At 43.6% G+C, this 26,794-nt stretch overlaps 1 protein-coding gene across 1 annotated transcript in view; it reads right to left on the bottom strand.

Annotated features, from left to right (window-relative positions):
- Positions 1-26,794, bottom strand: part of MVB12B (multivesicular body subunit 12B) — a 173,089-nt gene that overhangs the window by 77,417 nt on the left and 68,878 nt on the right. Inside the window, exon 7 of the mRNA XM_023730753.1 lies at positions 14,156-14,250. Coding sequence (XP_023586521.1) covers positions 14,156-14,250 — 95 coding nt within the window. The remainder of the gene's footprint in view (positions 1-14,155; positions 14,251-26,794) is intronic.

Here is a 26,794-nt window from a genome sequence, read left to right as displayed (position 1 = left end):
GGAGCAATCCTTCAGCATCGATAGCCTTACACTCTGCAATGTAAGTGGCTTCCCACGAGACCAAGACCAGGCATCTAAGAAAGTTGTGTGATTTACTCTCCCAAACACAGAAAAGTATACAGGATGCTTTTTGTGTGTGGTTATCCTTGGGGCCACTGTACTGTCCTCAGCACACGCCCTAGCGGCCTCGGTGGCTGCGGACCTGGCAGCCAGCTGGGGAACAGGGGATTGCTAAATGGTCTGCTTCGTGGGTGGTGTGATTTTCTTGTACCCTTAAGCTAAGCTCTGGCTCACAGTTATGTAAGGATTCTGGTGCAAGGCAGGAGGCCTTTTTTTTCTTTGCTAAAGGATCCTGGAAGGGGAGGGATCAGGAAAGGAAGAGCGGCAAAACCAAAGGAAACATGACAAAGGGCAACAAAGAAAGACACTGAACGGTTCAGAGGTTTGAGCACAGATACGGTCCTTTCTCAAATCAGAGGTGATTCTATGAAAAGGGAAAGAGAACATCTGAGGCTGATTTAATTGCTCATGAGTTCTCTTTAAAATTGTTTTATCCCGTAGTAAACTAACATCTCAAGCAATTACTGATATTTGAATTAGAATGAAAGATTTGCCTAATTACGCCAAAAAGGTCCCCTGAACAGTGCAAAGTCCCTCCAGGTGTGAGCTCCTTCCTTTCAGGTTGCTGCTTTACCGAAGGAGCTGCCCCCTCCCCTGAACGCATTTTTAGCAGGGAGGGGCACAACGGGGTGGAGGGCTCATACTGCAGGGTGAATAAGGTCACTGCTTCCTCTCCAGGCCTCTTACTGGAGTAACAGCAGTAATTATAACAGTCATTAAAAAAAAAACAAAACCGTTGCTGTGGAGTCGATTCCGACTCATAGTGACCCTATGGGACAGAGTAGAACTGCCTCATGGGGTTTCTAAGGAGTGCCTGGTGGATTCAAACTGCCAACCATTTCTGGGACACACACTGGTTAGTAGACATTTCATGTAAATTATCTCTAATCCTTAAAACAACAATATTAACCCTACTTTACAGATGAGAAAAAAGACTTAGATGTTATATAAATTGTCCAAAGTCATGCAGCTAGAAAAGGCTGATACAAAAGGGTGGTTTGGTTCCAAAAACCAAGCTCCTCTCAAGAATCAATCCAACAACCACTATCATTGAGTGCCTCCTGTGTGCCAGGTCCTGGGCTCAGCGTTAGGCAACACCAGTGACCAAGACATCATCATCCTACCCTCACAGAACAGACACAGAATGCCAGCAGAGAAGCTGAGCACTGAACAAAATGTCCTAACCAAAGAGTGATCTACTTTCTTAGAATTGGGAAACCAATAAGATGGACAGTTTTACAAGAAGCCTAAATAGCCCAGAGGCTTACTGGCCAAAGAAGCTGCCCATCGTGGGCCTACAAAAGGCACAATCCACCTTTGCCAGAATAAGGGTGAGCAAGGACTGTGTAATTCATGATCCAAAGAACCTTCTGACAGGAGTTGAGGCTGGCGTTTTGTTCACACAGGGCATATTTAAGGTAAACACGCAAGGCGATGGAACATAAAGATGGGTGCGTTTATCGCCGCTAGGTAGCAAGCGATTAAGTACTTCTAAGTGTGTCACCAGAAGCGATGCTTAGGGCCAACGAGGCAAGCTTTACTCTCTCATTCAAAATTATGGATGTTGCCTCGCCAGTGGATCATGAGATCGCTCATGCTATAAAACAAGTCAGGCGTGAGAAACTACTCTCTGACAAAGGATCTCAACCTTGGATGAGAGTTCCACATCATTCATTGTCTTAGAGACAATTGTAAGACAAATCTGAGGAATAAGGAGCTTCGTTCTCCGGGATACGTGATAAATATATTCCATCCAAACTCCAGGCTGTAGCACTGAAGATTTTTTTTTTTTAAAACATGAACGGTTTAGGACTGTCACTGGCCATTAATAAGAAGGGAGAAGAAAGCACTCAGTATTCAGAACCCAAACACCAAATAAATGTGCGAGAATAAATGGATTCAGGTATTCTGTCCACAGGACAGGTGGCTTCACTGTTCTAAAACTGATCAGAATTTCTTTTGTCCTAATGTAACAGTAAGTGTATAAGTTCTGACACAAAAGGGAGGATGCTTATATTGAGTGATGGACAAAGGACAACCTTGGACTTAATCAGCAAATATTGTGTGTCTGTCCAACTTCTCCCCAAGTTCTGCCAATGCCCACATCTTTACTTATTAAGCCATCAAGTATATAAATATGTTAACCTGGGATCTGATCTCCTATTACTATTGTCATAACTCAGCAAGGCTGGAGCACAGAAGCTCAGCAACACTGGCAGCTGGAGAATGCAGGGAGGTGGGACCAGACAAAAAAGGAAGCTGGGGCTGGGAGACTGACTGGTCACAGTCCTGGGCCATTTCGGAGAGTTGGCAGGGAATGTACAGGATCTGGAATGGCTCAGTAACCTTGGGCTTGGTTTCAGCAGAGGCTGGCATCTTAGGAGGCCCAATCTAGCAAAAGAAATTTGAAAGCAGGAAAGGTAGGTGGCACAAAAGTGACTGTCAGCTCAAAAAAAGACTCTTGCCAGTCGGCAGGGTACAGGAGGACACGAGGCAGAGCTCAGGTAGGGGGAGAGGAACACCTAGGGTTCAATCCCAATAAGTGAAATTGTGGGTCCAGGCTGCCCAAAATCACTACAGGGCTAAGAGAAGACCAGAGCAAGGGGACATCCAGGTGCCCAGACTGCATGCCCCAAACAAAGGTCTCCAACAGGAAGACCAGTGGTAGTCCCACCTACTGACAGGGAGGCAGCAGGTCCCTTGAGGTACCTGGTATATTCCCTTTCCTGGGTGGAAAAATATCTGAGAAGTGGATGTAAGGGAGGGGTTGTGGAATAATTATAACAACAGTAACCATCTATAGCACTTTCTTTATACCAGGCTCAGTTCTAACCCTTACCACAAATTGTCGTCAAACTCATTTTACAGATAAGGAAATTGAGGCACAGAAAGGTTAAATTCCTTGCCTAAGGTCACAGAGCTATTAAGTGATAGACCCATGATTCAAACTCATGTACACAGTAACAGCTCAAGGAAAGTTAGGTATTATTAAAATAAATTAATTTAATTCATTTGATAACGGCAAAAACAACTTCAGCTTCCTAAATGTGTGCAAATTAAAGAAGCTGCCTTAATTGTATCATTTTTCCCTCTCAGCTGATAGTTTATTATTGCAAGAGAGACAGAGATAGAAACACAGGCTAATTTCATACAAGCTGCCCTTAGGCAGGAGTGTTTGGCAAACCAGACTACTTTATTCACCCCAGAGTAAGCCTTTGAAGAAGTGGTAAGAGCAGATAAGAGCTGGGATTAAATGTGTTCCCTTTGTTTTCAGTATTTCTCTGGCCAGGTCTTCAGAAAGGCCCCTGCTGCTGGTCCACAATCATGCTGCCTCCTAGGAAAAGGAATTATGATGGGAAATGGGGACACATTTCCTCTTAAAAAACTAGACAAATAAGATAAACATAAGAGAAAAAGGAATCAGAAAGTTGGTTTATCTTTAATTTTTCATGTGCTCAGGAGCTCCACAGTTGGGACAGTGTTTGGAATGTATGTCTGCGAAGTCCAGGGGCAACAACTGCACATTTGCTGGCAACATCTCCTACATTCCAAGCTGCGTAACACACAAGGCCCCTTCCCACATATCCTCAGCCCTGGGAGGCAGGTACTAGACAGTGCCTGACACAAAGGAAGCTTCCCATAAACGTTAACTAAACCATGTTATTTTTTTTGTTGTTATTGTGATTATTAATATTGAGAGATGAGAAAATTTAGATCCAGAAAGGTTCAGGGTTATGTCTGACATCACTTGGCTAGTTGGTAGCCAGCTTTCCTGGCTCCTGTCCCTCCCCTGGCTGCCTCACCCTGGGATTTCAGAAGGAGCTGTGGCCCATTAAACCAACACCGCCTTAACTCTGACATGCTTAACAACCAGAGAGAATGAAAGCGCTGTGGGAAAGTGGTCGCCCTTTTAAGAGCACTGAAGTATCTGTTACCTAATAAGATTTTTATTTTTCATGATGACGAAACTGGAAAATGTCTTAATTTTTCCTACCCTTAGAGAACAGGAAAAGCAGAAATGAGAGCCTGAAACAGAAAGTACCCTCCAAGCACTTTTCCTCCAAAAAAAAAAAAAACTGCACTTTGGAAGATTTTATAGAAGTTGCCAGCTCACTCTGCCAAGCGCTCCTCTCCTTCCTGCCCCCAAGCCACTGCTCAGTCACCTTCCTGAGAAAGGGCTCATGGGCTGCTTGCCACAGAAAACAGCCTGACTTCTAAAGTGATGATGCGTGACAGAATGTCTCGGCTTCCAGGGGGTGCTGAGCTGAGCCATGCCAGAGAGCCTTTTATTGCAAGTTTCCCTGGACTGAGGAAGAAATGTTCTCTGAGCACTCATAGAAGTAACCTTATATATCAAAATTATATAAAGGCACACAGGGCTAAGAAGATGCAGACCACACTGGACACAGGTCATAGTGTGTCCTTAGTGACAATTCTCAACAAATCCTTGGGCTCCTACTCTGATCACAGCCCTGCAAACCAAAACCAAAGCAAACCGATTGCCATGGAGTCAATTCCGACTCATGTGAGTGACATGTCTGCACTGCTTCCCCGTTTACAAAATGTTCCGACACACCCTGGATCCTCACAACAATCCTGTGAAGGAAGCAGGTGGTTACTGTATGAATAACCAGCCTTGAGTAGTTTGTAAATTGAGTAGTGCGGTAACATAATGCAGGGCTGTTGCACAGCTCTAGGGGGCGCCAGTCACATATGTTGTGCAGTGCACAACCTGTGCAGTCATCCGAAGTGGCTTTGTATGATGACCACTAAGGGTCAGAACCAAGATTCTGAATGCATGCATCTGACTCCAAATGTGCTGTCAGTCACACTCTCTGCCGAACCACCTTCCACTGGCTTCCACTGCCTTTGGGAGCACAGGGCCTGGCACATGGCAGCCCTCAGTATCTGCTGAATGAATGAAGGGATGACCAATCTATTTTCTTTGGCTTTGTTTACTTATATCCTCCTTAAATCAAAATGGATTTAAGGCAACTTCCATCATCTGTAAATATAGCCTCTGCCCTCTCAAGGTGCTCAACCTGTACCCAACAGGTAAAAGCTTTCTAACACAAAGCAGGATATGTAAGGGCTCAGAAGAGGAATGTACAAGATAGCAGTAGAGTGGGGACAAAACCAGAAAGAGGGTATCCGTAGTTGAAAAGGAATCAGAAAAGCTTCATGGAAGTGGCAGTCTGGGGACAGGCATTCAAAGATGGCTTGGCAGAGACAGAAAGAAAGGAGGTGGGGCAATGGGGGCCATCAGAGTGGCAGGGGCAAATGTACAGAAGGGACAAAGGCAAGGACACAGGGAGCGACCCAGGCTGGTGGGACACAGACAAAGATGAACAGCAGAAGTTTGGCGGGGAGGGGAGGGAGATAGCCATGGATCTCTCCAATGCCTGGCAGGTGAGGTCTGAATTAATGCAGCTGGCAATGGGCTGGGGCAGGGGCAGGGGTGTGAAGGTTTAACCTGAGGAGAGACTGCCGAGCTGTGCTTTGCGAAGATGAGTCTGGCCACCTGGGCAGCTGGATTGAGGGTAGAAAAGTTGGTCAAGGAAAGGAGCCAAGTAAGTGCCAGGCACCAAAGCCTGATTATCGACCAGGCCCAAGCTCAGCCAGCCAGCCAGCTGTGGGACCTGCAGGCCCAGCTCCTAAGTGGGAACACAGGACCAGTGAAGAAAGGAACACCCTTAACGCTCAGCTCCAGAGGCCTCATGGGTAGACCTGGACATGGTTATGGGCTTAATCTGTAGTAAGATGATCCAGGGCCCATCTCTGGGTTTTGGGGCCTCTCTCTCTCTGTGAAATCCTAGAGGCAGCACTTAGATAGCAGAACACCTCCTGGAGGCGAGAGTTCCCCAAGTGCTGCTGCGTGTTTGCCTGCACACGCTGTTCATTAACTTCAGTGACACAGCTACCACAGTGGATGTATAAAAGCATACCCAATTAGCCAGACCTACATGAATATTTGCACTCTTAAATCTTTTGCATTTCGAAAGGGTTAAAGCTTATTATTAGCATATAATTTACAGTCCTTTCTCCCAGGGAAGGAATGATGCACAGTAAATGCCACATTCATTTTAATAATACATGTTACAGTCTGTGCCCAACATCTGCACAAAGGTAAAGGAGACAGATTTTTTTGACATGTCCCACTCTGCCATCTAAACACAGGCTTTTTGTTTCTTAAGTGACGGAAGGTTTAATCAAGAAAGCAGGCAATTCATCAATTGAAACAAGGCAGCGTGCGTGCGCCTGACAGCACACACATGGTTGTGTACAGAGCAAACCTGGCCACCTGTCAACCGCACCTTTTACATCAGGATATACAAATACACCATGCGATCAATTCCCCATCCGCTCCCATTCATTTCTTCTCTTTCTTATTATATTTTTCTCTTTACTAGATTTTGTTGTCAGTCAGGGTGAGAAGAGATGGAGAGACAAGGAGAGCAATGGCTGTTTACACGTGAAGAAAAAAATTCATACGCCTTTAAAATGACTTATTTCCTCCTTGATTTGAGCACCATCATGATAAATATTTTTTTCACTTCATTCGGAAAATACCCCACTTTCTATTATCTGTGGCTGCACCAAACATCAGATCCTCAATACCCTCCCATACGTTCATCCACTACCATCTTAGGAGATTGCGGAAAATCTCAGCGGAAGAGAAAGGGGAGAAGGGGTCTGAGATACAAGGCCACATCAAGCCACAACAGCATGTCCATTAAAGATGAAAGCCATGGGGGATACCTGCGGATGCAGAGGTTGACCAAGGTTACTGGGGCATTCACTAGAAGACAGAGAGTAGCTCACACGCTGCATGAGCTGACACTCACTCGGATACATGGTAGAAGCAGCCCAGGCACACACATACACAGAATGGACGTACAAGTTCTGCAGCATAATACCGTAAACACTGCACAACGAAGCAGTTGTTGGCTAGAACACCTTACATAGAAAAGAGCATCACTGCTCAAGTACCCTTTTGTTTTAGTCTTTTAGTCTTCATTTTCCAGCCCTGCAAAGCTTTATAATCATTCAAGACTTAAGTTTACTTCAGATTTCCCAGCTGAGATTTTTTTTTTCCTAATGTAAAGGTAGAAATAACATAATCACTACAAATGAAAGGAAAATATGTTTGTAATTGGTCGGTATGCTCCAGATAGCTTTTAAATGATCACACTGTGACATACACAGAATTTTTTCTTTCATAATAAGATGAAAAGCTAGTGGCAGAAATTTTATCCAACTGGATGAAATATATAAATCATGAAATTCATAATACTGATAATTAAATGTCCATCTTCCAACTTAAATGAGGACTAGATTAAAACTGCATGGAGAAAGCTGATATTCAGAAATCATTAATTATTTTTAATTGCTTGTGCTTTCCTAGTCTGATGTCAGAGTTATAGGCTCACACATGGCTGTGTTACAGACAAAATCTCTTCCTCTCTGTACGCGCGTCATAAGCCAAACTGGTAAGACGATGGACTTGGACTTGATCATGCTCACACCCTTCTTGGTGTTAAACATCTTGCAAGGGGACTAGTTTTTAAGAGGCAACAGCTGTGGAGTACAAAAAGCTGGCTTTTCCAGCAATAAAAAAGAAAACTGAAAACAACAAAAGCTAAAAAGTATATATTAAAAAAAAAAAGGCAGGGTGACCACATACCCCAGTCTGCCCGGGACAGTTCCAGATCAGGGCTCCTGTCTTGGCACAGTTGTGTGCCCCCTTTCATCTCAAAAATGACGATGTGGGCAATAAATTACATGGCCAGCCTAATGCTGATGGATAAATGAAGATGTCAGCAAGGCAATCTGACTTCCTACCAGAGGAAAAGAATCGCTCCCTGCATGGTGAGGCTTCACAGCATTTCTGTGTTGTGGCTCATCCTGAAATTGTAGGGAGCTTGAGATTTTTGGTTTTATTAATGCTACCTTTAATATGCATTTGCTTAATTTTACTATATTACATTACAATATCAATTTAAGATGCTTCTTCAAAAGAGTGAAAAGTAACAGTTCTTTGGCAAAAATTCTGCACTCGGAGTTTATATCAACAACAATAAAAGGAATAGCACAGAGTGGCTTCCTATATCTATAATCACCTGTTCGTTAAGCAAAACCTGGCATAAAATTAACAGGAAACACTTCTAGGTTAGGAAAATGCAAATCTTGACCAAGTCTCTCCTTACAGGAAGCCTCAGCACAGGTGTATGCATCAAGTTTGGACAGGCTGGAGAAAGATCCATCTTTGCTGACATCCCCTGAGGTCTCCAGCCCCCTAGTAAGATGTATGATGCCTACCTCAAGAACGTTTCTTTAGAAACATCTCACTCACCTTTCAAACATTTTAGGGGTTCAAACCTAGTGGATACTCCCCTCATACACATATACATGGGCATATATGCATAAGCACAGCCTTATAAAACTCATGGCTGTAATCAGTGACAAAGTGTTGCTATATTGTTCACAGCATTATACAGGTCCTCTTTATGGGGAGGAATCCCCCTCTGGGCTTAGTAAGAAAAAGTTAGGTTCTTCCTGAGCAACTAGCTTGTTTTTATATTATTGATATGGAGATTGTCCTCTGACTCAGAACCAGATCTAGAATCCCCTTCTTACAAAGCCTTATCCACAGTGGCACCCTACTTTTCTATTTTTCCCTTCACCTGCATGTCCTCACTTCCATTTTCATTTTGTTACATGTATTTCTGAAGTTACCTTAAATCTCTTTGGAATAACTGGAATATAAAGGAAAATAGACATTTAAACTTTTTTTTTTTTTTTTTTTTTAATTCTAAGGAGAGAAAAAAAAGGTAGGATGCCACAATCTGAGACTTAAATAGATGACTTTTCAGGAAAGGTAAGGTATTCTTAAAAAGAAAACTAATAGCCATTAAAAGTCCTGATGAGGGGTAGGAGGGTGGGAGGTAGAATCCAGAGAAACCATATTGTGAGAGTCCTCCAAGGAGGTAAGATCTTAAAGGCACATACTGAGGAGGAACACCACGGTAAGTATTACATTACCAGGAAAGCTACAGCTAGGAGAGCTGGAGCTGCCACTTACTAAAAGTAAGAACAGCAAACATGGTGGTTTTAAAAATTATGTTTAGAGCAAGAAGAGTAAGAATGGGTAGCACCCAGTGCCACTGCTTAGGACTGATGGCGCAGACCAGTGGTCGGTAAACTTTTTCCATAAAGGGCCAAACAGTAAATATTTTAGGTTTTGTGGACATATAATCTCTGTCACAACCACTCAACTCTGATGGTGCGGTGTGAAAGCAGCTATAGACAATTTGTAAAGGAGTGAACATGGCTGTGTTCTAATAAAACTTTATTCATAGATACTGAAATTTGAATTTCATATGATTTTTTAAGTGCCAGGAAATATTATTCTTTTGATTTTTTTCAACCATTTAAAAATATAAAAGCCTTTCCTATCTGGAGGGCCACACAAACGCAGGCAGTGGGCTGGGCATTGCTGCAGGCTGTGGATGGCCAACCCTAACACAGATGGAAAACAGGGAGTGAGCCAAACCAGGCAGCCATCATTTTATTTCTACCTCCTCCATCAAGGAAAACCATCTTCAAGCCCTAAAAAGTAGAATACGGTGATGAGGAATTGGAAGAACAAGAAAGGTGAAGAGATAGTCCGAGCTACCAGGAGCTTTCGTGCTCGTTCCAAGTCTGTAGGAGGAATAATGATTAAAGATGATGTTGGAATCACAGTCAGTGATCTCTGACGAACTTTAGTAAACTGAAGGTTCCAGGGGACTGGACAACAGAAAATAATCATATCCTCAAAAAAGGATAATAAGAAAATTATTGATCTGTCACTAGGAAGCGACTTTCAATAAAATGTGAAAGCATATTATGAGGCAGGTGGTTTGTAAGCGCTCAGAAAAAGACAGGGTGATCACTTGAGGCCAGCAGGGTTTACCAAGAACATGCCAAATAAACACCCTGTCTGTATTTTTTCTTACTGCAAGGTAACACATGCTATTACAGAAAAATGAGCAAGTACAGATAAGCAAAAAGAAGAGAAAGAAACTCCATTGAAAAACATTGTAAACACCTTGGCGTGTACCCTTTCAGACCTTTAAGCCAAAAACCAAACGTGTTGCCACTGAGTCAATTTGAACTCACAGTGACCCCATGTGTTACAGAGTAGAACTGTTCCATAGAATTTTCTTGGCTGTAATCTTTATGGAAGCAGATTGCCAGGCTTTTCTTTCACAGTGCTGCTGGAAGGGTTCACACTGCTAACCTTTAGGTTACTAGTCAAGTGCAAACCATCTATACCACACAGGAACCTTCTCCAGACCCTTAGGTATATATTTTTTAAATGTGATCACATTGTAAATTCTGATTTGTCACCTGCTTTTTTCACTTTATATTCACGTACATCTTTTTATATGAACTATTGTTTTTTTGATGGCTGAAAAGTAAAGGCCACTGTATGGATGTTTCATAATTTAACTACTTGCTTTTTTTTTTTTTTTTGTATATTTAAGATATTCCTCCCCACAATCCCTTTTTTGCTATTTAAGAAAAGCAGCAGTGCTCATCCTTGTGGATAAATCTTTTTTGCACATCTGTAATTCTTTTCTAGAAGAAATTCCTAAAGAAGACATGTGAGGGTCAAAGGTTTGTTTCATGGTCATTTTGATTAGGGTACTAGATGTCCAAACAAAGTACAGAAGCTTCTCAGGACGTCAGCAATGAGCCAGTAAAAGTTCCTTGTCCCACTTCTGTGGGCAAGACATAAATACTGGCTGGACAATGTAGAACCATTAGCAAATTCTGGCTGACAGAATACATAGTACCCCCAAATTTCTGGGTGGGTATGAACATACAGGAAGACAGGGCCCAAATCAACGAGGTTAAGATCTTGCAGAGATAGAACAGGCTGCTCAGAGGTGGTGGCCTCAGACACTAGAAGTGTTCAAGCAGTAGATAAGGATGATCACCTGCCCCAGAGGTTGTAGAGGGCATTCCTGCTCAAAGCAGACACGGGACTACATGCTCTCCTCCCCCTCTCCCTACTTCCCTCTCTCCCTTCCTCCCTTTCTTCCACATTTCCTGAGCACCTCGGTGTACTAGGGGCAGAGCTACATATCAACTCTGCTGGTTTCTCCAGCAACTCTAAGCAGTGTCTCTCCTTTTGTAGGTATGGTGGGGATGAGCTGAGCTGTCTTAGTGGAAGGTGTAGGAACAGTAATATCGTAACAGGTATGCTCTTAAGAAAATATTTTAAATATTACTTTAATACACATACATACAAATCAAATGTAGGCTGCTTTTCAAATCTCTAATTACATTGTTTTGAAATCTACTTATCTTAGGAAGGGACTGTGAGCTAAGGGAACAGTCATCAAATGTTTTCAGGAATGACATGGGCATACCAGGTGTCATGGTTTGAATTATGTCCCCCAAAAAATGTGTGTATCAGTTTGGCTGGGCCATGATTCCTGGCATTGTGTGATTTTTCTGTATGTTGTAAATCCTGCCTCTATGATGTTAATGAGGGAGGACGGGTGGCAGTTGTGTTAGTAAGGCAGGACTGGATCTACAAGACTGGATTGTGTCCTGAGGCAATCTCTTGAGATATAAAAGACAGAAGTGAGCAGAGAGACATCAGGACCTCATACCATAAAGAAAGCAGTGCTGGGAGCAGAGCGCGTCCTTTGGACGGGGTCCCTGCGCCGAGAAGCTCCTAGTCCGGGGGAACATCGATGAGAAGGCCAAGAGAGAGAAAGCCTTCCCCTGAAGCTGACACCCTGAATTTGGACTTTCAGCCTACCTTACTGTGAAGAAATAAACTTCTCTTCATTAAAACCATCCACTTGTGGTATTTCTGTTATGGCAGTACTAGATGACTAAGACCCCAGGCATTTGCACCAAAGTCTTAGCTCCTGAATTCTGCAGTGAACATGTGCCAGAGCCAGTGTGGAAGGAGAACAGTTTCATGATTCATTTCATTCCTAGCAGAACTCTAGCTATCACGGCATTGGGCACTGGGCAAGGGCTAGGGCCTGGGGCACACCTTGCCTTAACTGTTTTTGGAGCAAACCATCGAAAACCCTAACTTGGCAGTACAAAACCGAGATGTGCCACGCAGTGCCAAACACTGTTCACAGGGTGGGTGGGGGGTGGGGGGTGGCCTCTGCTCCGTTCTAGCCAGAATGACTCACAGGCAGGCTGCTGGTGGGTGGGTGGGCAGGCTTCCCAGTTGTGCCATAGTTGCCCAGTGCTGAGCTTGCAGGCCTGATAGAGCCAGTGAGTCCTGCAGGGTATGTCTGGCAGCATCACAACAAAACATCCTGGACCCTTGCAGAGCAATTTGGTGCCTGCAGCAGTGAGGAGGCCTGAGCTGCCTGCTGCCGGGGGCTGAGCCTCAACTACTTCTGTTTGGAAGATAAAATCCAATTCACTGCCACTTACATAAATGTAACAGGAAGTTTCTGAATGGCTTCCCCTGTGTCTTGAGGCTGTTACCTTGGTATTGCTAAACTAACAGCTGAAATGAACCTAGACAACACCTCATCAAAGCCAAGAGCGAGGCAGCAGTGGTCCAGAGGCAGACAGGAACATTCCTGCCAAACCAGAGGCGATTTCACTCTGCACGCCTTTTTCTGCAGAAACATTCAACAGCTGGGAAAGCCATCAGAGAACAGAGGTAAAGTGGGTGTAGCCCAGCACCATGGCTGGAAAAAGATTTGCAAGCTGGAGAAAGAAGTCATCTATTTTGATTGTGCTTTCCTTATGTGCATTCTGAGCGGGGTTTCCCTGCTGGATTTCAAAGGCCTGTTTTGCACCACTCTGCCACTAAGTATCTGGGGAAATATTCAGCTTTTCTACAAAATAGGTCATCTTTCCACGTTTGTTATGCTCCTTGTCGACTCTGCTGAAATAGCCACAGCACAAAAGAAATTCTCCCTGGAGATGCTTTTCTTAGACAAACATGTTCCTTCTACCGTTCGAGAGCCTGGCTCCTGGAGTGGAGCCAGGGATGAGGGTCTAAGACCATCCCTGTTCCTCCCCTTCCCCAGCAGGAATGCTGCCCAGAAATGGAGCCACTGGCTTTTGCTTATACTTCCAAACCTATTAGGGAGTGATCATAACAAGTAAAACGAATACTGACACAAATTATGCCATTGTTCTATTTCATCTATTTAGTAACCTGAAGTTGCAAGTTTTAGAAAAAAAGATTACCTTTTAAATAACTGATTCATTATGGTACATGAATGAATGCCATGTTCCCATGTTCAAAGTGTCACTCACCATTAAGGGTGTGCGCTCGCAAGTGGCAAAGATTTGCCACCTCCCCCTTATATACAAGCACCCCTGACTGGCAGCCCAGTATAATCGAAGGCGAGTTTGCGGGTTTCCTTAGCTCTTAGCAAGTCACCTGCACTGCCAAGCGCATAATGAATCTCAATTCTGTAATAAGGCTTGTAAGTTTTCCCCTCCCTAGGTGAAGGTAAAAACAAAACCAGGACTGATGAAGTTCCTGCCACAGTAACACTATCAATTTCAAGGCCGAATTCAGAAATCACAGATTCATACTATGAGGGCATGAGAGGGAGACTGCCAGTGTACCCTCTGGCCACAAACCTTGCTTTGAGAAATGAGAGGTGAGGACAGACCTGGATACAAGAGGGCTGGGAGACCAGCGCTCAGCTCTGTGCTGCTCCCGGGCCCCCGTGGGAAACCTGCCCAGAATCTGACAGGTGAACAATGTGGTGACTATTCTCTGGAAGTGTCACTTTAAGTCTGTGAAATGCACACATTGTTTTTCATCATTAGTTTTAAAGCATGCTGAGTGTTTGGCCCTTCTCTAAGTGCTGTGGTGACGCAAAGGAAAGGGAAGGCCTGGTCTTTGCAAGAACAGGTCCCTTGCAGGGAAAAAAGTAAGATAAGACAGACAGATGCCATGAGAAGACAGGGAGCATCTAGAAGGAGGAGATGCCCAGGACACACATGAGGTTGCTGGCCATCAGCAGTGGCTCCCACATACCTGATATGGCATACAAATTGGAGTGCTGGTACTCATAGTCAGTCCGAGTGCTGTTCCTGCCTCGGAAGGTAGCAGGCAGTGTTAGAGAGATGTGCCTGAGAAAGAGACAGAGGAGAAAGGGAGGTTATAGGGTGCATGGAGCATTCCCCTACACTGAGAAGGCACCCGACGTCATCAACAGCTGGATGGTAGCAAAGAGCAGGAAGAGTGGGTGCTCCTGGCAAGCCATCACCTTCTCAAGTATGATCTCTTCACCAGCCTCCAGTCCTCTCAAGGAACTCAGGAGTTTCCATACCTCAGGAGCTACCTTTCTCCATACTAGGAAGGATATCCGAGAGGAAGAAAGGGTTCCCTAAACCTTATGGCATGTCTGAGGCGCTTCAAGAAGGGGAGCAGTTTTATCTTACTTCTCTGCCTGCTGGACAGAATACACTAACAGGACCAACACACCCAGGCTCGAGCATCAGCCTCCATTTGTTCTGTCACCTTGGTTTTGTTATTCATCATATGGTTTCCATACCTACCCTGTAGGGCAGCTGAGGACTGCCAGCACATGAAGCACTTTGTAGAATGAAGGTGTTGGGTATTATTATTATTACCACGTGAGTCCAGGAAACTAACAACCACTGAAAATCAGGAGGCACGGTCCTCTGAATGCCTATGACTGTGCGTTCCCCTTCATCCTGGAGCACACAGAAAGTGCTCAAGAAAGCACCTTCATTGATCCACCGCTGCCTTTTATGGCACAGGCACTGGCCATAAGGCTTACAGTGAAAACACAGCATCACTAAGTATTTAATCCAAAGTAAATAATCCATTTGGCATGGTCATCAGCTGCTGAAAAGTATGATTATGATAAGAGGAAAAATATTTAAAATCTAACATGCCTGGAGGAAAAAAAACTACCTCATGCTGGTGTAACTAGGGGCTGGTTTGAAAAGGTGACTAAGCTTCGGTCACCTTTTGGCCGTTCCAAAACGGAAAGGGGTGGGGAGGAGAAGGACTTACTACATAAAGAAAGCTTTCACTGACAAGTTTCCTTTTTCACACAACAAATGTGTGACCTTCTGGAACGATTCTTGTGTGTCTGGACTCCTGGGAGGAAAGGTTCTCTAGGCAGTGGCTGTTCCCACAGAGCCAGGATTGAGCTGCAAGCAGCAGGAGCCTCCCAGGGACAAGATGAACACCGAGGGCTGTAAAGGCATTTGGTTTGCCGGGAGGCAGAATGTGCTTTAATGGCGAACACCTGTGTCACCAACAGCCAGGCTGAATCAATCAGTGGGGCTTTCCTGAGCACCGACTGTGTGCTGAGGGCTGGGGGGACAGGGACACAGCAGACACATGCACACCGAGGTGTGTGTCCATTTGGTACACTGTGTGTTCATTCCGGATGCTGTGAGCTCCTTCTAAGAGCTCTCAGAGAACAAAGGTGCAGGAACAAATCCCTGTGCAATAGGACATGTGCTGGGAGAAAACTAAAAACCGGGAGAGCATGAAAGGAGGAATAACATGTTCTGTTAAAGGGGAGGGGGCTTCTTGTGACACTTTCTCAGCAGAGGACGCAAGTGTTAAAGGAGTAAAAGGCACTCACCAGGTAGTCAGGGAAAGCCAACACTTGGTGTACGGCTGGGTACACACAGAGCCAGATGGGAAAGGACGCTGAATGCCACCCTGAGAGGTTTGGGTTGAAGGTTGAACCCTAGGACAAAGGTTTCCAAACTCTGTTCTGCAGACTACGGCATAGGTGAAGGCATTAGAGTCACCTAGGGACTTGCTAACCATATAAACTCACAGACCCCCACCTGGCGAGTCCGGCTTAGAGGGCCTGGAGTGCAGCCCAGAACCCAGCAGTGATTCTAAAGAACGGCCAAGTTCAGGAACCACTGGGAGGGTGAGGAGCAGCTGCAGAAGGGGTTTAAGCAGTTGATCAATGCCTCGGACCACAGCACTTAGTCAATGAAGCTGAGCAAACAGAAGAATGAATTATTGACTGTGGTTGTGGTTGAGCAGAACTAAAATGATGACAGGTGACTGTGCAGAGAGCACTCGCCATGCGCCAGGCCCTGGGGCAGGCATCTCACGCGTTCTCTCTGCTCCTCACAACATCCCTGTGAGGTAGGTTCACGGACAACTACATGATTTGGGGGGCCCAGTGCAAAATGAGAAGCCCTTGTTCAAAAGTTATTAAGAATTTCAAGGCAGCAACAGCAGTGCCAACCCCTTTACAGCATGGGGCTCTTCTGAATATGAGGCCCTGTGAGACTGCACAGGTTGCTCATCCATGAAACTGGCCCTGGGAGGGTACTACTATTGCACTCACTGTACTGACAAGGGATTTTTCTGGGTGCCAGGGTGCCAAATGCTTAAGATTCCTAAGCCTTAAAAGCTCTAAAAAAAGGCACATCCAACTAAGGACAGTCTGTGTGGGTGGCAGCTACTATGTGGGCTGCAGGGTTGGGAGGCAAGCAGAAAGGCTCACGGAGGAGGTGGGGCAATAGCAGACGTTCAGGAGACAGGTCTTCTGCAAACCTGGAGTGATAGTAAAGGGGCCAACCAGGAGCCAGAGGAGGTCAAATGGACAGTGGTCAAATGGAGCAGCTCCTGGCCCACATCTGCACAGACCCCTGTGGGGACCCTACAGTGGAAGAGGGCATGTAGGCCCTGCCTCACAGAGCTCACACTCTAGCAGGGGGCACATGAAGACGTCCACAAAGTTACACAAACCCTTGTTGACAAATGTGGGAATGTAGAGAAAGCAGGAGGGCTGAGTGCTCTGAGGGGTGGGGGAGGGAGGGGCTCTCCGGAAGGCTTCCCTGAGGAAGTGACACTGAGGAAGAGACAGAGGATGGGCAGGAGTCAGTAACGTGCGGTGGGGAGGAGGAAGGCACATTCAAGGCTCCCTGGGAAGCCTCCTAAGCAGCAGGAAGCCTGGCCAGCAGGAAGACCTAGAGGGAGGCCAGGGTGGCAGAGCCTAGAAAGCCAGGGAGAGAGTGTGGACACGGGCTGGATGTGGGGGCCAGTCCACACAGGGACCAGCATGAGTTCTGACTCTGTCCTGAAAGATTTTCCTGCTTGAGGAAAAGTGAGGAAATAAAACTGAGTCGCTATGATGGGTGGGAACGACAGCAGCAAATTATAATGAAGATTATCGTGAACCTGCAAATAGTTATTGGGCTATGAGTTATCGACTCGACGGCAACGGGTTTGGGTTTGTTTTTTTTTTTTTTGGTACTGTGTGCAGGCCCTTAACAATTTCTGTCCAAACGACCTACCCCACAGAAAAGATACAGGCCTTCTGTTTCAGGAAAACACTATGGCATACAAGGTTTATAAAGAAGTATATGAGTAATAGAGAAATCAAGGTGCTTGGCCTCTTAGCTGCTCCATCCAACATGGACTTGCTAGTTCTGAACTTTCTTGCCTCTCCAGGACACAGGATTCTGCCTGGCTGACCACACCCTGTGACTCTCCCTCCTTTGGCCTGGTCCTCTTCCTTCCTCTCAGATAGTTCTTTCTGGTTCCTACTCCTCTGATCTTTTAAAGGGTGCCGTTTGCAAGGGTTCTGGTTTAGCTCTCTTCTTGCTCCACACACTTTCCCTGAGAAATCTAATCCATGTCCATATCCCCAGTTTTAGTCACCCCCACACATCAGTTTACCTCTCCAGCCTCGTCTCGTCATTGCCTCATGAAAGTCTTGTAAATCTCTGAATATCCCATGGTTTTTCATGCCTCGGCCTGAATCTTTACCCATGTTGATCTCTGTTCCTAGAATCTCCATTTCTCCCTTACCTACTCCCCAAATTCCTGTTCATCCTTCAAGAGGCCCACTCAGGCATCTCCTGTCTGGGGAAACCTTTCCTAGGCTTCTGCCAGGCTGAACTGGGTGCCTGCATATCCTGTCTTACTCCAGTTACCACAATATATTTTATTCGAGCCTGTCTCCCTAACATGGCTATGTCTTCCTTGAGAGCAGGACCAAATCTCGTTAATTTTGTACCCCATCTTCTAGAATAGTTCCAAAGAGTAGACAATTATTGAACATTTGCTGACCAAATCAAGTACTGAACTTAGTCCACTAAAACCCCTGTGTCTTTTTTAACATGAACTGCTGTTAGCCTCTGTTCTTTCATTTCTATACGTGTGTGTTTTCCCAATTAGACTCAAGGAATTTCTGTATTATAACACGCATCTCACTCCTCTCTGCTATGGAGGAAAACAGGTATGATGTAAGAAGAAATCATTTGTAGCAGTAACCAGCAATTTTCAAGGGGAAAAAAAAAAAAAAAGAGCGCCAGGAATAAAGTTTCTGATAGCACACAAAGACAATATGTAGTTCATGCAGTAAATGTGAAATTAAAAAAGAATTTAAGTTACACAGTAACTGCTCAATAGGAATCTGCTGAATTGAAATTAAGTTACCCCAAACTCCAACTACGGTAGCTGATGCAAGAATGGGTGCGGGGCAGAGTTCAAAGAGCAGAAAATGGGAAATCCCCTGCCCCCCCCCCCACTAGAGAAAGCTTTTTTTTAGGGAAGGAGGATTCCCTATGCTGTAAGTAGCTTCTTTGCATTTTTGTTTCTGCTATTCCTGGACAAAGCAAGCAGGGGATGTGGGGACAGAAAGACAAAAGGCACATCACAGCTTTCTGTTAATGAGAATGTACAGTTTGGGCCAAAGGGACACATCACCTGTGGTGAGAGTGAATAAAGAAGTCACCTGCTGAAGGAGAAGTGGCCCAGGGGTGCTCTGGTGTCAGATTAGCCTAAAAGTGACAGTCAGACAAGCAATGGCTCTGGAACCAGCTGAGTCTCAGAGCGAATGATATTCTAGCTCCACAGCACTTGGTGGAGGCCCACATGCCAGACACTGGACTGGGTTCGCTCATATACATCACCTTGCCTAATCCACTCAGCAACCCTTTTAGATGGGAATAATTGTTCCCATTTAAGAGAACAGGAAACATGCTCTCAGAGGGAAAGCTGATAAAGAGAAAGCTGAAAATTAATGAAAAGGTTAGTCCACATGTACACTGGAGGTTATTATTATTTTAAAGTTACCCTGATACATCATTTTGACTATCAGGTAAGTGAGAATACTCAATCAAAAATGGACTGTCCATCCTGAAGACCCTTTTGAAACCAATGCTGGCAGGGACTCAACATCTCTGCTACCGCTTGCTCTCTGGCCCTGAAAGGTTACAGTCCCTCTAATACGTCAAAGGGGAAAGCAATACACAGAGCTGAATAAACAACGGTCCAGTCAGGTACCCATGAGGCAGACCAGTTGTAGTGGTTAAGAGCACTGACCCTAGAGTCCGTTGGACTTGGCAAATTCCAGTGTCACCACCTAGCAGCTGGGTGGCCTTCAGCAGGGTGTGCTGCCTCCCAGTGCACAGCTCCCCACAATGCACGCAGAGCAGTTAGCAGGTGTACTGTGAGCACACACTAAGTGCTGTAGCTGTGATTCCTACTATGATTCTTCCCATTCCTGTCATCCCTGGCATTACTTTAGAGTCCTGTTCATGAGGGCTCACTGCAGGACCACTGTCTCCCACTGGTGCCTCCCCTCTGCATTTAGAATGAAACCCAGACTGTCCCGTGGTTGCACCCCACACTCACATCCTCCAGTCTCACTGGCTGCTTTTTGGTTCCCTAGCCCCTCACTCTCATTTCTGCCCCAGGGCCTTTGTGCATGTGTTCCCTCTGTCTGAAACAGTCTTCCACCAGCTGTCCAGAAGCTAGTCCTCCTCTTCATTCAGGCCATCCTCTCAGAGACACCTTCCCTGACCGCCCTTCTGAGGAAGCACCCGGCCTCCAGTCACTCTCACAACACCCCTACTTTCCTCTCTGCAGGGCCCTCCCACTGTACAGAACTGTCCCATTTGTTTACATGTCACCAGAGCATGATCTCCATTAGACTTTCTCTTCCCCACCATCCCTGACTACCTAGAACAGTGCCTGGCACAAAGTAGGCACTTAAAAAATATTGGGTAGAAACTTATAAAATCACCCAACACTTGTTCAGTGAATGAATGAATCTGATTCTGACTTGTCATTAGAGATGGTTTTGGGAAACTTCCAGGAAGGCTTCCAGCTTGTCTCTGTCTCATCCCTGGGACTAGGTTGGGTAATGGTTTGGAAAATATAACTCTTTATAATTCATGGGTATTTTTATATAAACAGTAAATAGATTCATTATGGCATTGTTCATAAAGCCAAAAAATGGAATCACATTAAATATCAAATAATAGGGGGCTGGCTAAATAAATTATGGTACAACTGTCCAATAAAATGCTTTGCAGTCATTTAAAATGTTTTAGAAGACTATTTAATGAAAAAAGATACAAAATACTTATTTTTATACTTGGATTTGTGATCAATTAACCCTACACTTTTTAGCTTCTTTCCTACAGCCTAACTGTCTGGTGAAGTTAAAGGAACGCCCCACTCATGACACTGATCATTACAGAGGAGAGAACGAAGAAACCAGTTGCTTCATTGGACTGTGGGCACCACATGCTGAGAGCTCTTTTGAAGCTCCCAAGCCACAGGGAAGTCAAAGGAATAAGTAGGTGCTCAACACCTTCAACAGAACTGAGAAGTCCAAGAAAATGATGGTCACTGGTACCCCAATGACAACAATTTCAGAGGACTGATTTCAGGGGGCCTCAAAGTTAATCACTCCCAGGCAAAGCAGTGTGTTTTAGCTTTTAAAGATTGCCAGTAGACTAAGGAGAAGCAGACCCAAAGACTCTGGAAGCTGCCTCTACTTAGGGAGGCATCTAGAGGTGAAGACCTCCTGGTATCATCCCTAGTATTTCTCGGGCCACTGGAACAAAGGACCGACCATCAGAGGCCAAGTGACTATCTGATTTATTATTATTCCAAAACATGTTCGGTAACTGGAGAATTCCAACTAGAACAGTCCCTAAATCCTACGGGTCCTTTACCAAGCTCTCCTCTCCCTCCCCCTGCCCACAGAATAACCCAGAGTAGCCAGGGTGCACTCTGCCGAGTTGGGACACAGTGCTGCTTCTGGTGGCGATCACCGTGTCCCCACAGGAGGGACTGACTGGCTGTTCTACAACAAATAGGTCAGCACTGCACATGCTGGCGACAATGGCTCTGGCTAAATAGATGCTGAGGGAAATTTCATTTTTCGCCCCAAGTCAGTCTTAGGTACCTTATTCAATTAACATGGCCACTAAGCTGCAGACAGCTCCATATAAAAGCCCTTCAGTTATAGAATACATTTTATTACGTGACAATAGTTGCCAGCACGATTTATTTCCTTGATGGGATTCTGCTTTTCCTTGTTAATTTAAATCTGTATTTTCTAGTGCTGATTCCAGGTCTGTGTGAATTTTTAAAATGTTACCATTAATCTTCTGGACCCAGTGGCCACATATAATGAAGATGGCTCAGCCCAGGCAGCAGCAAGACCTGCTGTCCTCTCAAACTGTCGAAGGGCAACATCAAGGGGATAGTGACAGGTAAGGCAGAGGCAGGCTCGTGGTTAGAGACAGACATCATTTTTATCTCCCCCCTCAATGCCCCCACACACATATCTGTGACCAAAAAAACTCTGTAGCATGAAATTACAATTCCCATTCTACTCTCTGGGACTGCGGGTTTGTATTAAATAAATCTTCCAAAAACCATCTACTGGGGCAGCAGTTTCAAACTGTGGTCTGGGGACCTGTAGGAGTCCCCAAGACTCTTTCAGGGAATCTGCAAGGTTACAATCATTTTCATAATTATACTAAGACATCAGTTGCCTTTTTCATTCCCATTCTCTCACAAGTGTATAGAAGAATTTTCCAGAGGCCACATGATGGGTGATAATGATATTGCTGTTTTCTGCTTGAGTATTCTGTGCTTTACATTTTTCTCAATTCTAATTTCCAATGCAGTAGTACATAGAGATAAACATAACCCTCATAAACAAAAGTTTTTTAAGAAAAGTTCTGAGGCCAAAAAGTTTGAAAACTGCTGTTCTAGGACAACGTGTTAAAAGTGACTCTGCAAAAGACTGAACTGTGAAGTTCACGGGATTAAGAGTAGTAAGGCAAAAAGTGTTTGTCTCAACCATATTTTTAGTTAATAATTAAAGAAAAAGGCACTATGAAAAAACAAAAAAATTAACGAACAAGTGGAAGAAAAAAACGGCATTCATTTGGTTAGGACAGGCTATCTTTAAGAGTTTAGTTCAAGAATAAAGTAGTCTAAGACTTGTGAAGGTTTTTGCTTTTACCTATTACTCATTTACCTGAACCCACACAAGGGCAAGTGGGAGAAGTGTAATAACTGACAATATGTATAAGGGAAGAAAGACCAGAGCAGGAATAAATACATAAAATGACCCAAGAAAGTCACAGAATTATTCTAGAGAAGAGGAAAGGAAAGGGGTAAAATTAATAAGTCCAGAAGAGCTAGGATTTGATACTTTTTATTAAATGAGTATTGATTTAAAAGGCATAGCGTAATTGCTGTCAATAAGTTGTACACCTGTAAAAAGATGAACTGGCAAAAGTTGTATGATAGATAAATTTACAACAATGACAACAACAAAAAAAAAGAACAGCTGCTGAGGCTGCTTATGTACAACCAAACACCTCATGGGATTGGTTCCCTTGGTTTGGAGGTTTAGGATCATGGTTTCACTGGACATGAGTAAGTGAGAATGAGATTATTCTAGATATTTAAACAGTACATTCCAAACACATGGAGGAATGACATTTGCTTATTCACTCTTTCCTTTCACTAGAATAAAGAATCAATAGTTTAAAGAGTAGAAAAACCACGATTGTATGAACTGTAGGGCCAGTAACAGCTGTAGGCAGGATCCTGGCAGTGAGGTTCTACAAGAAACTATGAGAACAAGGAACTGTAATGAAGATTCAGAATAGTATCTACTAGATAATGAGCACCCAAGTGAGAGGAGGGGCGGAGAAGGGTAAGCCATCTTGTCTTCTGGCCAACACCCAGTCTAGAAATACATACCCTCATGCAGGCCTATAAAACATATTATATAAGATAAAAAGAACATTACCTGGAAGGCTCTGAAGAGCCAATCTCTGAAAAAGATTTACTGTCAGATGTAGCAAATGTTATCTGTATTAGAAACAAGACAGAAATTTTTTAAAAAATGAAAAACTGAATCAGTAATACTGAAGACAAACCCCAAAGGATTTTCCAAAATACAGAGAAAGAAAGAACACAGATAACAATGATGAGGAAAAATCCGACAAATACGGAAAACAAAGACTAACCTAAGCATTCTAGGTGTTAGGAAGAAATCAGAATTAAAAGAGAAGTAACAATCAAAAACAAAGTTTAAAGCATTCCTGATTGGCGGGGGGAGAAAAAAAAACTTAGATATAGAAGACAATAGGGCTCCCAACATTATAAACAAAATCAATAAAGAGACCCACCGCTAAATAAATCCTGATTTCAAGATTTAATTTAAAGGTACAGTAATCAAGACAGTGTTGTATTGGCATAAAGATAGACCTATAGATCAATGGAACAGAAAAGAGAGTTTAGAAATAGATCCACACATATATGTCCATTGATTTTCAACAAAGATGCCAAGACAATCTAATGGGGAAAAAGTAATCTTTTCAATAAACGGTGCTGGAACAATGCACAGTCACATGTGAAAAATTGAACTTTGATCCTTACCTCACATCATATATAAAAATATTAATTTGAAATGGATTAAACTAAAACCATAAAACTTCCAGAAAAAAATCTTTGTGACTTGGGCTTGGCAAAGATTTCTTAAATAGGATATAAAATGCAAAAGCTATATAAGAAAAAAAAATCAATAAATTGAACTTAATCAACATTTAAAACTCCTACTCTTCAAAAGCTGCTGTTATAAAAATGAAAAGGTAAGCCACAATATTTGCAAAACATATATCGAACTTATATCTAGGATATATAAACAACTCTTACAACTTAACTGGATTGTTTGAAGACAAACAATCCAATTTAAAAAATGGCCAAATCTCAAAGACATGGCTGTTGAGTTAAAAAAAAAAAAAAAAAAGCAAGCTGCAGAATGACATATATGTAAAACAGGCAAACAAAACAATATATATCTATAAGTACAAATATACATATGTGCAAGTACAAAAATAGACCTGGAAGGATTCAGCCATCACAGCAGCAGTGACCCTGGGCCGGGACTAGGGGTGGTGCTCATGGTGTTGACAACAGAAGTCTCTGAGGTGACAGTGTGGGTCCCCCTGCCCCTTGCTTTTTCACATATTTTTAAATGTGATTTTTTTCCAATGAGAAATTGTCTTTTTATCAGGAAAAAAAAATATGTCAAAAACAAGGACAAAAATTATCTTCAAAATTACTGGGAGTGTTAGAAGAAAATCTAACGTATATAAAAGCACCTAGCATAGTACCTGGTGCTAAAGAAACATCATGTTTTCTACATAATGTGTCTTCTGTTGGACAACAACCAAAGGTAATGTGGAAAGGAAAGTCAATGGTGTTAAGGGGGTGGGGAGGGGAAGTGAATATGCAAAAGCAACAATAATTGAGTTGGGGGATAAGAGAAAGAAATAGAGCAAATGGGTAAACGAAATTCCATTTTATTCCTGCAAAACACCACTGGGAAGAAGTCATCTGTGACACACAGCTTCTGTGCCAGGTGTAAGGACGTGCTTAATGAATGCCATTTAATGAAGAAAAAGCCTCTTATAAAACACCTGGCACAAGCAGGGTGAGGGAGTCAGAGGCAAGGGGACCTTGGCTGCACCTGCTGGCATTTTAATAAGCACCTTCTAGAGCATCCACTCTCCAAGGCTGGTCAACAGTGTCAGAAAGAGGTCCCTGACCATTGCCCGTACTCGCTGACAGTTTGGGGAATCTTATTTCTTAAGGACCATATGCTCAGGTACAGGAGCATCCTGGAAGGTAATTAAAATAAATCATTTTCAGCTGGAAGAGCCTGACTAGCACCAGCACCCTCCTCAATGACTTCACAGCCAGGATTCCTGATCCAGGTCTCCTGTGCTTCCAAACTGAGGTTCTGAGTTACGATTAAGATCTGTGAAGACCCAGACATGCAAGAAAGTACTGTAATTTTTCCTTGCAAATTACTTCCACTAAAATAGAAAGTCAGTTATTTTAATGACTCTAAACCTTAACATATTTTTAGGTGTGGTGATTTTTCTTTCCTCCTTGATCTTGGAGCCAACCTCAGAAAGAAATCACCATATGCAAAGTTTACTACCATTTCTGACAGTTAAATGAGACTCTTTTTGTTTGGATTTGTATTCGACACCAGCAAAGGCATGTGAGGTTTTATAAAACCTAAAATGGACCTATTTCCTATGCAATGATATTCACTATCTCATGAACTTTCATTGCCCAGGCCTGAAAACTTAATTCCAAATATACCCAATGAACATGATCCCATCCAAGGGGAGAATGGACCATGGTATCACAGGCATACAGGACTGCTATAGTCAGTATGTTGCAACTGACTCAGTTCACCAATTTTTAACTGTGATCTTACTGCATGCCAAGCACTGTGTTTGGCCCTGAGATAGATTAAAAAAAACAAATGAGACTCAGACTTTCCCCTTTAGGAATGTATTGACAAATAAATTGAAACACATGCATAAATCCCCTACATTACAAAGCAAAAAGCTCTAAATATCATAAGTATGCAAAAAAAGACTATAAGGTTATACACTTTAATTTTTAAAACAATGGGATGAAACAAAACAAAACAAAACCCAAAGTAGCAAATATCTGTTGAGACCCTACCAAGCGCCAGGCATTCCACTAGGGCCTGTGAAGTATCCTGGGACATAGGAGCAAAGAGGAAAGAATGCAGTGGGGGAGAAAAGGCCTGAGGAATGAACCAATAATTCAAGAGACACGACAATGACACAAGAGATGTGACAAGGCACGATACAGGCAACAAAGGCTCCGAGAGTAAGAGAAGGGGGAGACCATCTGACTCAGATGGTCAGGAGTGGCTTTCCAGAGGAGAAGGGCACTGAAGAAGGCTTTGTTTCTATAATTAATCTATGACTATGACAGTCACCACTTACTAAGCACTTGGACTATTCCTCATGCTTCACACTTATCTCTAATCTTCACAACACAGCAAAGTAAGTATTAGTCTATAGTTGAGGGAAAAGAGGTTCAGAGAGGTTAAGGAACTTGCCCAAGGTCACACAGCTAAAGAAAATGCTAGAGCTAGGATTTGAATTCATGCTTTTTCCATGATGCTATGCTGCTTTACTGAGACAACATAAGGCACAAAGCAGGGCTTCAAACTGGTTTGTTCCAGTTCAAACCCCTGCTGAGATTTGCATTTCTAACAAGTTCCTAGGCAACGTTAATGCTGCTGGTTAGGGACCAATTCTGAGAACCACTAGTAGAGCACTGGTTCTCAAAACATATTATACATAACAATCACCTGGGGATCTTGTTAAAATGCAGATTCTGATTCAGTATATCTGAGGTAGAAATGCAAGTTCTTAGCAGGGGCTCTAACTGGAAGGAACTGGTTTGAAAGCCCTGTAACAAATTAAGTATCAAGGCAGACTTGTTCATTTTCCATTCAAACAACTGATTTGCTGTGATCAGTATAACTTCAACTAC

This window comes from Trichechus manatus, unplaced genomic scaffold (assembly GCF_000243295.1).
Source record: "Trichechus manatus latirostris isolate Lorelei unplaced genomic scaffold, TriManLat1.0 scaffold00038, whole genome shotgun sequence".
Taxonomy (NCBI): domain Eukaryota; kingdom Metazoa; phylum Chordata; class Mammalia; order Sirenia; family Trichechidae; genus Trichechus; species Trichechus manatus.
This window is presented reverse-complemented; position numbering and strand designations above follow the sequence as displayed.